Source organism: Corvus brachyrhynchos, unplaced genomic scaffold, assembly GCF_000691975.1.
Source record: "Corvus brachyrhynchos isolate BGI_N302 unplaced genomic scaffold, ASM69197v1 scaffold99, whole genome shotgun sequence".
NCBI classification, from domain to species: Eukaryota; Metazoa; Chordata; class Aves; order Passeriformes; family Corvidae; genus Corvus; species Corvus brachyrhynchos.
This window is the reverse complement of record NW_008239778.1, coordinates 2,614,019-2,626,282: the sequence shown is the minus strand read 5'-3', so window position 1 is coordinate 2,626,282 and position 12,264 is coordinate 2,614,019. Positions and strand designations below refer to the sequence as shown.

The window sequence follows — 12,264 nt, the reverse complement described above, 5'->3', positions numbered from 1 at the left end:
AGGAATGCAGATCCAGGCACTATGGACAGATTAAAGACAGTTTCTGCAATAACAATATTTTTATATTCTATTTACCAAACTCTGAATCAACAGTTCATTCTATTAAAATTTAAATGTGAGCCAGTTCAGAAACACTGAAGGGAAACTGAAGAGATTTTATCTAAGTTTTCAGTGTTTTCTGAATTTTTGTACCTTTCTCTGAGAGCACCCACCTTCAAAAACTTCACAAGCCATTCCACAACAACACATGTAAGATGAAGCATTACTTAATTAACAGCACCCTGGTACAGCCAGAACAACAAAAGAACATATTCCCATTGTCTAAGCTGGACTTTGTCTTCTAATGACTAAGAAAAAATACTGGGTGGGATGGAAGAGAGAAAGCTCCAGCTCAAGTGAAGTAAATTCAGTGTCTTGTACACAGCATGTACCTACCATTGTAATCTTTAATAGGCCAAAGATGATGACTTTTTTCCCTTTTTAATTTTAACTATGACTACCACCCATTATATTCGGCTTCCTTGTTCCAGAAGAATTAGGTACACATTTCAGACTGAAAAATCTTTCCAGTGGGCTCTTATTTTAAAGGAGTTCAGTGCATATTTTGGCCCTGCTACTGCCTGCTCAGCTCCTCATCAACTGCATTCTTCACCCCAAGTCCATTACCTGGGAGTCAAGTATTGATAAGAGCAAGTGGTGGAAAAGGACCATTCTTCCACCAACAGGGCTGTGCCCAGAGCACAGGGCTCCTTTTGCATGTTTGGGTCATTTCATACACAGGTCACTCCAAAACTCAAACATTACTCAAATTCCACAATGCCACTCTGTAATGGATTTCAAGATTAGAGATGATATTTTAAGGCCAGAATTGGGTAACACGGTATTAGAGACATAATAGATTTATCTAGAAACTGTGGCAAAATCAGGTGGAGCATAACCAACCCTAGAAATTCTCATTTGTGTTGCCTCTACAGCCAGTAGCCCATCCATATCTAACAAAACACAAGTTCTTGTTACACGCTTTTGAAGAACATTTCGTGATTCCTGGATCTCAATTACCAAATGCTTGTACCTGATTAGAGGAGTCTTCAGCACTTTGTTTCATGTAATCCTCCAATTCCTGTTTATCTTTCATTGTCTTTTCCAGCTGGTCATTAGCCTGCCTCAGCATCACCTGCAGCTTTTTCACCTGTATTGTCACAACAAAATTAATTCATTTTCCATTCTCTTGGGGAGCATTTATTTCCTGAAGCCCTTCACTCCCCAAAACACAACATAAAATCTCTCAAAAATCCTATGTAATCCAGAAGTTCCTTTGTTGTTGAAACAGCCTCCAGCACAGATTATCCCTCTAAGGAAACACGGGACATCAAACTGCACTGGACCATGGCCATGTAATGACTTCAATCACTTATTTCAAAGCAGAATGTGACTCATACCTTCCACACCCATCTGAAAATTGTTCTTTGGTATATGGCAGGAAACAAATATCCTCCAAGACTTAAAAGTCATTTTATGCTGCTAGGATGAGGTCCTTTTCTGTTAACAGTTCTTACAGTATCAAAGATAATAGAATTTAATGCATGACAAGCATTTTAAAATATCAATTATTAAAGATACTGACTTCAGCATGGGCATAATACTTTTTATAGAACACTGCCTTTACTGCATGATCTTACAGCACCAAATAAAGTGGTTCTTCAAGGTGAATCCTTAAGAATGTACATGTTGGTATTTATGACCACACAATAATAACAAATCAAGTTATGTCAATAACATGTCAAGTTATCCAGTATGTTGATATTGCTCAATTAAAATCAATGAGTAAAACAGCAGATAGTTCATTGTTGCATCCTTAGTAGTTCAAAAAGCTGCAAAAGCCTGGCTAAAGTAATGAGAGAAATCCCACCTGGTCTCTGGTCTCAGCCTCCTGGATCTGGATACCTTGCAACTGCTTCTCATAATTGGAGCACATATCACAGCGCCTGCCCAGCTTGTTCCCTGCATTCTGCACCTGCAGAACAAGAGTCAGCACCTGCCATGTCCAGGGAAGTCTCCAGGGAGTGCAGGAGTGCTGCACACACTCAGGTGTGTTGTGTGACCACAAAACATTACAGATAAAAGACAGAGGCAGAATCATGTAATGGCAGGACTGAGTTGCTTTAAAGTGAAGGATAACTCAAATCAGCTGTGGGCTATCAGCTTTTCCTGCCATGGGTCCCACCATTAGCACAAAAAGCCATGACACAAAGAGCTCATCAAGTCACTATTGTGTCCTTTTGACAAACAGAAACCAAACAGGAGAAGAAAATAACAGTGTTGGGGCGGGCAGCAGGGAAACCAAGAGTAAACCTGCTGTCATTCTGGAACTGCAGTGGTTTTGGCCAAGGGGGCAAATGGAAGTTTTATCAAAGTTCCAGCTGCAGGTCAAGTTTGAGCTGAATCTGTATTTGTATTTACTGCTCCATGTCCAACCCACAGCAAGTGGCATTCACACCCCAGCGTGTGCTCCAGCCTCCAGGATCATGTGGGAAGCTGCATTTCTGTTCTGGATTCTGAGAGAGGGCTGAAGTAAAGTGTCATCAAAATGTCAACAGGGCAAGGAAATATTCAAGAGTAGGAGTTTAACGCAGCTCTGAGCTCAGGATGCTATAATTTCTCCAGATATAGCAAATCAGTAGGAAAACAACAACAACAACACAACTTTACAACAGGTTTGGAGAGACCTCCTAAGCAATGATTTGCACTAAGTTAAATTTCAACAAATTGAGAAAAAAAAATATCAATACTTCTTCATTTCATCTGTCCTTCATCTGGCTTTTTCTCCTTCACTACATTCTTATATTCTTTGTTTTACTCCCATCTTGTCTTCCTTTTCACCCAGCCTGGATTGTTATCTCCCCCCATCTTTTCTTCCCCCTAAAATGTTGCTCCTTGGTGTCTTTTCCTCTGAAAGAGAAACCACAGGAAACCCCAAATACTCCCCTTTTCAGCAAGAAACCAAATGCAAATTTTGAACTGGCATCATATAAAGCTGCTGAAAAACTGACAGGCAGAACACCCAGAAGCAACAATTTCCTTGCTCATCCACACTGCAACTGGCCCAGGGCTTAGTCTAATCTGCATCTTGTGGCTCTCAGAAATGGGTTTCTGATGATGCAAGTCCCCAACAATTTCCTGGAGCCTCTCTGTGGTACTTTGTGCGTTGGGCATAGTTTGGCTGCTCATTTCCAAACTGTACCCCGTGCACAGCCCTCAGCAAACGCCCCTGGCACACAGAGCAGCACCCCCAGCTCTGCTGCTTCTGCCCTCTCCTACTCATCCCCAGCTCCACTATAGTGCCCTTTCCTCAACTTCCCATTTACTCCTATTCTTTAAGTTCTCCCACTTTTTTTTCACCCTCTCACACAATTTTGAGTTCAACAGCCACCTCTGCCAGATCCTCCTCAAAATCCAAAGCACCCTGTGTTCAGTAATGCTGCCTGTCCCACGAGCAGGGCCAGCTCATACACCTTACACTGGATGTGCTCCACCTACAGAAGCGTTCCAAGAGGGAACAGTGAACAGCTGCCCAGGATGTGACCTCTTCCTTTCACACCTGGCTCTGGGCAGAGCAAAGGAGGCAGAGCTTTGCCCACAGCAGGGACAAGGCAGGAGGACCCACCTCCTTCTGCAGCAGGTTCCACTCCGTCTCGCTGACCAGGCGGTACCCGCTGGGAGACACATAAGCACTTTCCATGCCCTGGGTGACACTGGAGAGCAGGGAAGCAGTCTCTTCTTGCTCTGGTGTCATTGCTTTGATTGCTTTTTCCTGATCTTTGGTCAACATGAACCCACTCGGCATTTGCAGGGATCCAAGGGAAGCTGTATCAAAGTTCTCAGACACTGAATCTGCTCCAACAAGTGGTCCAAAATCTGACTCATCCAGGTTCCCAGCAGATTTTGCTTTGTTGTTGTATCCTAAAGCTTTGGACTGTAAGGATCCAGATGTGCCCAGACTGTCTGTTGACTGTGCTCTCCGTAGTCCATCTTTAAACATATCAGTGTCTGGTTTATTGAAGGATTCACCGGAGGAAAGAAGCAAGTCTGCATCCAGGGAATGGACTGAGCCGTGGGTGCTATTCACATGCACCTGGCATTGGAAAACACAGAATAAACAAATTATTTACTCCGTTTTAGCATGGTACAAGAGGAATGCTGGACACTAATTCTTAGACACGACAAAAAGCAATTTTAAATTTCTTTGGCAAGAACATCTGCTCACAAAGCTTAAGGTGGGAGAGGAAAGGACAGAGAACTGAAATGAACCACTTAGAATTCAAAAACAAATAAAACAGGTTAAAAGAGTCTTCTGTTAACAGAGTGCTTTTGTAAGACTATCTTCCTGCCAGACAAGCAAGGACACAGTCACCTTCCATACTTGAGGCAAGATGCTTCCCCTGAAGAGATGTACTTGCAACATCCCTCCTACAACCATAGACTACACAACAGAAGGCAGATACTCCACTTCCAAAAGTAAATTCAGACATCTTTCATAAAACAAAAAACTTTGCATTAACACAAAAAGAGACAGAGAAAAATATAGTTAAAATCTACTCCATACTGATAAGTTAATGTTGTTCTTCTATTTCTTTCTTCTGCTTTGAATGTCTGAAAAAATAGCAAAATATTTTCTTTGCAAGATTATTTGTACATAAAATAAAAAGAAGAGGGAAAAGGCTGGGCTTAGACACAAAGGTTTCCTGGGGAATGCCAGCACCAAAAGCCACACAAACTGTCCTGTGATGTGTATCAAGCACATGGAGCCTCTTGATCTATTTTTGTTTTTTGTAGCACTGAAAAGAGAGCAGTAATGCTTTATTTAAAAAGCATATGACTGCTTTCAAAATATCTTCCAAAATATTATGCACTTCTGCTTTGCCATTAGACACATAAGGAAGTAACACTGGAAACCAGCCTCTTGAGAAAAATTATCATTTCTGAAATAGGTCCAGAGACCAGCAGGCTGCTGGCACTTCATATAAGTGCTTGTAACCTGTAATATATATATATATACACGTATATATATAGTACTACTGTTTTATGACTGTTGTAAATGCCTTGTTTTAATCATTTTTAGGTGTAATATTTATATTTGCATGTATATACACAAGTTCATAATAAAAAAGTCAAGAGAATATACACCGAGGTAAAACTGCATTTTCAGGCTACAGCTGTTCTGTGATAACCAAAACAATATTAAAAAATCATCTGTTTGCATTGCAAACTGCCCAACAGAGAAGAACTTAGAAGTCAAATTATGAGAAGTTCTAAGAATTAATCAATAATCTGATTGATTACAACATATAAAAGACATTCTGAACAGCTAAGAACATTACAAATAACAAAACCAAACACATACAACCCCAAAACACTCTGACAATTATGCTCCTTCCCAAAATACAGATTTTCCATTATTTATAAGTCTTAGAATTAAATAAATGTTGTGAATGATAAAGAATATGCTATGAACTGAGATTAAAGAAAACATCAGTAGATAAACTTTTGTTCCCCACCAATGTGCCTCATTTGCATATCTGGACACAGAAGATACAAACAGTATTTGAAATAGGAAGTGACTATAGGATAAAGGGTAGAACTAGATCTCAGCTACATTCAGATCCCATGATTCTGAACATCTTTCTGCATTCTGAACAGTTATAAATCCTTGATAAAAGTAAAGCACAGACTCTAGAATTCATATATAAAAGTATATACTTTGATAAATAAACCAGGCAAAACACTGGCTCACTCTTCAAATTCTCAAGTCTCTTGAAGGTTAAATAAGCTCCTATAGCACAAAAACTTGGTGGGTTTTTATTAATTTTTCCTTAATTTGGCTCACAAAACCAAAATGGACCCTGAGAAATGGTAAGTACAGAATTCAACAATTTGGTTAGCAAAGTAGCTACAACACTCTTGCGGAATGTTCAGATGTAATTGGCTAAATCCTGAACATTTAGGTGTCTTAGAATGTGCTTAGAAATCCCAAGAGAATCTACCAGCAGTTAACCTCCAGAATGCAAAATGTAAATTAGCATTTCTAATGGCACCTCTCAGGATGGTGCAGTATTGTCTTCCAATACTAATATAGGGATTTAGAGATTCAACTGCAACTCCAAGGATTTTTTTATTGCCTAATAAGATTAGAAGCTTCAGAGAATAAAGGGCTGTAACTTTGCATTTGTATTTGCAAGGAACACCCTGAGGAATGCCCATGTGCAAGTGAAAGATCCAATTGTTTTACCTCTTCATTAGAGAGCTGGGTAAGGGTTTCTTCAGGGGCCAGAGAACATGAAGCTTTTGTTTCATCATCTGAATCTTTTTGCTTCTCTTCCTTTCTCTTGCTAAGCCTTTGCTGATCATCTTCTTCCTAAAAATCAGTGGCCAATAGAGAATACATAGAAAATGGGATTCAATTTTGCCATAGTAATCATGACATCAGCTTTCATGATAAACTAAGCTATAAAGAAGACAGTGAAAAAGATTATTTCAGTTAAAACCCAGTGTTTAGCACATAAATGTTCTTTTAGTTAATAAATATAGTGTTCATTTCATAAGGCACCCAAACTGACTTAAATGAGAACTTACTTTGCAACTTTAGTGGCCAATTCATGTTCTAGAATGATTTTATTCAAAAAGCATATTACCTAGATCAAACCCCTAATTATAGGGATTACCAAGTAACAAAACTAGCTGGTACACTGGCTATTGCATAGAATATATATATATATATAAAATATATGTACATCCATAAAGAATTCATTAACAGCCATTACACGAGCATGCACGTTTATAACAAAACATGAAATAGGAAGTGCTTGATCACTAAATGACGGACTGTAAGGAATCAAAAAAAAGACATAATGGATCACTAAGTCATAAGTACATACACAATCATAAGATAATTCTAAATGAAAGTCTTAATTTATGTCTAGGATATGTACTGGAAGACTGAAAAAACCTAGAAAGAAGTGAAACTTGCTGACATCCTTAACCCAGATGTTTTGCAACACAGATGACTAGTTCTTCCTCCAAGATTAATTTCTGGATATTCTTCCCTTTCTATTTAACTATTGGCAACATTAAAGTTCCTACATACATCAATATTAAAATACTTGTCCAAATGGAGCCTGTTGTAACTGCCAGCTGTCATTCAAAGGGGAGATTTCTGTTAAAACTGTCAGTTCCCATTTTTTGAGCTATTACCACACTTGCCTCCAACACGTGATTTCCATACCTGTTACACCACAGTAAACCTACAGCATTACAAAAAATGAAAGGAAAAAGAGGAAAGCAGCAGGTAACCTGATCCTTTTTTTTCAGCTCTTCCACCTGCCGGAGCTGCTCCGAGGTGAGCACGATTTCCATCCTCTGCATGTCCCTCATCAGCAGCCGCTGGGACTCCAGGAACTGGTCATTGGCTTTCTGCCACGTGTGTTTCAGCTGGTTGTGCTGCTGCCTCTCTTGCTCTAGGAGATGGCAAACTATGCAAACAGAGAAAAAATTCTTCTGAACCACAAGTGTTTAAACATCTTTCCGAAGAGAAGCATTTTCAGGAATAAAAGTAATTATTGTTATAATCAAGAACAGTCAGGCTTCGTTCAACAACTCTTTAGGATAATAATGTCTTATTTCAAATACCATTTTCTTAATTTCCAAACTCGGCTCATGATTAGGGATGTATTACTGACAGTTCAAGATTTCCCAGTGAGAAGACTAATGCCTCAAGTTCATTCACGAATTCTAATAGTTTTGGGGTTTTTTAGTGCTGGGTTCAGAAGACTGTCTTCTACATCCCTCTTTACTTCAGCAGCAGGTTCTGGTTTCCAGTCCTCTGCAGTGACTCTGGGCTGTAGTGCCCTACATGGATGTTTGCACACTCACTCCAGCACTCAGCACTGACAGACCCCAGGGAGCCAGGTCATTATGGAAATAATGCTCATAATTATGCACAAACACACACCTAAAATCACTTCAGCAAGAATGAAGCTCACGATGCTTTAAGAACTTAGCAGATATTCAACAACAAGCCTTGAGGGAATGAATGACTCTGTTGTTTTTCTGTCATAAGGGAACTCCATATTCAACTCTTCTTCAAACATTTTAAGGCCCTTCACATTCATAAGTGTTGCTTCTCTCTCCCAATTTCTTTTAATCAAGTTCAAGTAAGAAGTGATAAAAGAATTAACAGCTCCATTGGGTTTTGCATCCTCGGTGGAAGAGACTCAAAGGACTATTATTAGGTAGCTATTGGGTATACCTTCATGCAGCTCCTTCCTCAACTTCTCTGCATCTTCTTGCAGGACTGATTTTTGTGTGTTGAGAACAGCCACGTACATCTCCAAGTCTGTCCTACATGACTTCTCAGCTTCCAAATAATGGTTCAGTTCTTTAACCTGAACAAGAAGAGGGAAATAACCAGCTCAGTGGGGGAACACTCTCAGACATTTCCTTCTTGTTAGAAGTTACAGTGCTGCCTGTTCAGGTAATGTACAGGTGCTGAAGGACCAGTTTATTTGCAGAAATCACAAATATTCAACTACCAGTGTGTGTAAGTAGTGCCTGTATTTACTTCTGAGTAAGTTACTCATTAAAAATCTGCTAAGTCAAACCTACCAGTGTATCACAGCTGGAACAGCTGGAACACAGCAGCAGCAGCAGCACTGACCACAGAGATGGTAAAAAGGCAACTATCTCGGGAAAGCAGGCAGTGAAGTGATCCTTTAATCAGTGCTGATAGCCAGGAACTAAATAGGTGATAAGTGCTGATAAACCAAGAACTCCTTAGTTCAAAATAGAGTAGTCATAGTAGTCCAAAAAAATGATTACGAGGCAAAGGAAAATCTGTCAACAAAGATCAGTTATATCAAGAAATACTGAAGAAATATATTTGGATTTTTTTCTTCTTGTTTTTTTTTTAATAGCAAAGCTAACAAAGAACTGAAACGAGTGTCCTGCAGAATCTCCAGTGAGAACCTTTTAAGACAGGGTTACATAAACATCTGTCAGATGTGATGCTTGGAGAAAAGGATCCCATCTTGGAACAAGGAACAAATTGAAAGATTTCGTTACAGCACTATTCAGTTTTATGGTTTGCTGAGTCAGAAATCACAGGAGGTTTTATCTAAGAGGAAACCAAAGCCTTCAGGCAATTCCTAACTGGCTCCACAGAGCTGCTGCTCATCTTCCTCAGCACAGCACAGGATGCACTGACACCAGGCCAGGGCTCAGGACAGCCTTGGGCTGTGACTGCCACTGATGGTGGGGACAGCTTTCCTGCCCTAGGACACCAAATCTTCCATCTGCTAGCCTTTAAAGCCTTTGAAATGGGAAAGTCTGACTCTGTGGCTGCAAATGTGACAATAACCTAGAGGCCAGGTGGTTGGGAGAGGTGCAAAGCAGGTATTTTTCTAGAGCTTTTTCTATTACTAGTAGACCTGAAGCTGTGCACTTTATTCTAAACACAGATCCCCCACACACACTGCAACTCTCAAAACAGAAAGATGCAGAAATGTATATAGGCCAAACATGACATTTGAGCTACACGAGACAAGAGGGGCACGAAGAGTTTCCCAATACACTTTTTTCTCTCTTATAAAATTTGACTTGTCTGCATCAGACTAGCACATTGCAAGATATAAATCAGGATCCAGTTAGAGCTCCACCTCACCTCTGATGCTGCTTTTATTTTTTCTTCAGCTTCTGCCAGTTTCTCCTTTAGGGCTGCAATCTCTTTCTCCATGGGCATCACAACCGAGCGCAGCTTCTCGGCATCTTCCTGAGCCTGAAGTTAAGACAATAAATTGTAATAAATCATCAGAATTTTCACAACAGTTCCCATTACTGGAGACATTTAGAGAAAATCTCTACATCAACAAAAAAAGCTGACTAAACTTCCACTTTCAGTGCTCATCTTACTGCTATTTATTCAGTTCAGCAGCCATCTCTGTGACAATAGGCTGATACTACTCCATTTACAGAAGGCAACTAAATTTTAAATCTATGTATGGGTTAGGCCACAAATATCTGTTTTAAAAGGGAATGTTAGCAAATCGATCACTCTTGATATCTGGGAGAAAATGTATGGATCAAGCACTTTAAAAAATGTGTGCTTTTCTGTTATTAAAGGCCTAATTGTCCCACAACCTCCTGCCACATAGCACATATGAAAAAATCCCAAAGAAGTGCATGATGATGTACTGACCATGCAGTTACTTACTGAAAAAGTTAAAAGCAAATGGAGCTGCACAGTAATGGCTAGTGTACCTTAGTTCTCTTTTAGAAGATCACTTTTCAACTTTACTACTGACACAGCATCAGGTTTTGGTGTTACTGTACTGAATATTTCAAACTATATATAGACAATTTATCCCATGATTATTTCAAAAAGTAGTTCTGAGAAGATCAAAGAGCAACAGATTAGAGGACTGTTTCAAGGAAAGGGGAAAAAAAAAAAAAAAAAAGGAAAGACAGGTAAAAATAGCAAGAATCAAAATGAGAAATAGCATTCAGGGTTCAAATCCAGAACTCTACATTAATGTGTGGCCCTGACATCCCCATTTCTTAAATGCTCTGCCTTTCTTCCATGGAAAGTCTGCACTACAGACTTTCCAAGTGAAAGGAGCAGCTCCCACAGACTCCCCAAGAGCCAGCAGAACACTCAAATACTCCCTGCAGTAAAACTCTTCAAGGCACAGAGAATTCCAGCATTCTCATTCGGGCTGGCTTTGTGCACAAGGCTCAGAAGGCTCAGTTGTTCTCTGTCTTCTACTGGAAGAACTCAGCAGGGGAGGGAGGGCAGGGAACTGTGTCCCAAAGCTGAAGTTTCAAAAGATGACACCTTTCATAACCTCATCAGCAAAGACAGACAGTAAAAGATAACACTCATGTCTGGTTTTAAAACTAGACTAGAATGCAGGCTTTAGAGGTTTGACTCGTTTGACTTTCAGTTTCTGGTGAGCTCATTGACAACTGTATTCAGAGCAAGACTTTCAGGAAGAGAAATAGAAAATATTTTTAAACATCAAAGTTTTCTAACTTAAAATTAATAGACAAAATATATCATTGAAATACCTGTCAATTATATAAAACACTACAATTTTAGAGCTTTACAAAAAATCCTGAACACAACACAAAATTAAATTTCTTTATGTTTCATTTACTTCTGCTACATTTTGTCACTGCTGGAGTACCAATAAAAGCCGTGAGGAAAGCAAGGGACGTCACCCGGCAGTGAATTCAATAGCAGGGACATGTGACTGTCACACACACACCCAGACCCTGCTGCTTGCAGCCAGCAACTCAACAGTCACATTTTTCAAACAGATGGGAGCAGGAGTTCCACTTCAGACAGTGCTTTGTATTTCATTTATCATATCAGTTCTGTTCATTTAATGCTACCTATAGCTGTTTTATATGGACTAAATATAACCCAACATTTTCTGGAGTGTTGAAGATGTTCTTTTCTAATTATTCATGATAACTGCAGCAATATTTCACTGCCAGCCTGGTTTCAGATGGCTCAACACAGAATACAGAGCAACAAATGTGCCTGTGTTGGAACTAAGCAGTTCAGAGAAGCAGTCAGAAAGTTCTCTGAAAGCAAAACCAGACTGAGAACAGCAACCAACTGGAAAGACAAAACTGTATCAGATTCCACATACAGGAAAATTACTCCAGCTTTTACTGCTTGGTAAACAGAGCTGAACTTTGGCACTGTGGTTGCAACATATCGTAAGGATCCCTATTAAAGGTCAGTGTGATCTTGAGCTAAACACTCAGAACAGCCTCTCTCTGCTAACAAAAGGAGTGCTGGGCCCTAGGTCTTCTCTTGGACATAAAAAATCACTGAGACTCCAAAATCGAGGTTAAAGCTCCACTCAAACCTTTCAATAAAATGAGAATATCTGTTGTGCTGTAAAATGCTACTTAAAGATACTGTCACATGTGGCAAGAGGTGTCACAGCACCAAATTTCCTGTGCAAAGAGGTGTTATTCAGACTCTTCCAGAGGTGTGATCCTTAAAACGTTTATTTCCTTCTAGGTTTTTATTAAACTTAGCTTGGCTGTCAATGGCCACAGTTTTACACATGATCAGCTCATCTCTACTCATTCTTTAACCAAAAACCAAGCACCCAAACCACTTCTGCCCCAGCAAAACCTGCTGTCCCCAGCACAGGGGCTGCAGAACACACTGTGAGGGACCTGCAGACCACAGCAGGA

The 12,264-nt window shown here is 39.8% G+C and overlaps 1 protein-coding gene across 1 annotated transcript in view; it reads right to left on the bottom strand.

The window, feature by feature from the left end:
• RABEP1 (rabaptin, RAB GTPase binding effector protein 1) overlaps positions 1-12,264 on the bottom strand; it is a 29,493-nt gene that overhangs the window by 10,475 nt on the left and 6,754 nt on the right. The window contains exons 4-10 of the mRNA XM_008640379.2: positions 9,713-9,826; positions 8,303-8,438; positions 7,348-7,526; positions 6,287-6,412; positions 3,665-4,132; positions 1,910-2,014; positions 1,073-1,189 (exon numbers count right to left, since the gene is read on the bottom strand). Of these exons, the coding sequence (XP_008638601.1) occupies positions 1,073-1,189; positions 1,910-2,014; positions 3,665-4,132; positions 6,287-6,412; positions 7,348-7,526; positions 8,303-8,438; positions 9,713-9,826 (1,245 nt within the window). The remainder of the gene's footprint in view (positions 1-1,072; positions 1,190-1,909; positions 2,015-3,664; positions 4,133-6,286; positions 6,413-7,347; positions 7,527-8,302; positions 8,439-9,712; positions 9,827-12,264) is intronic.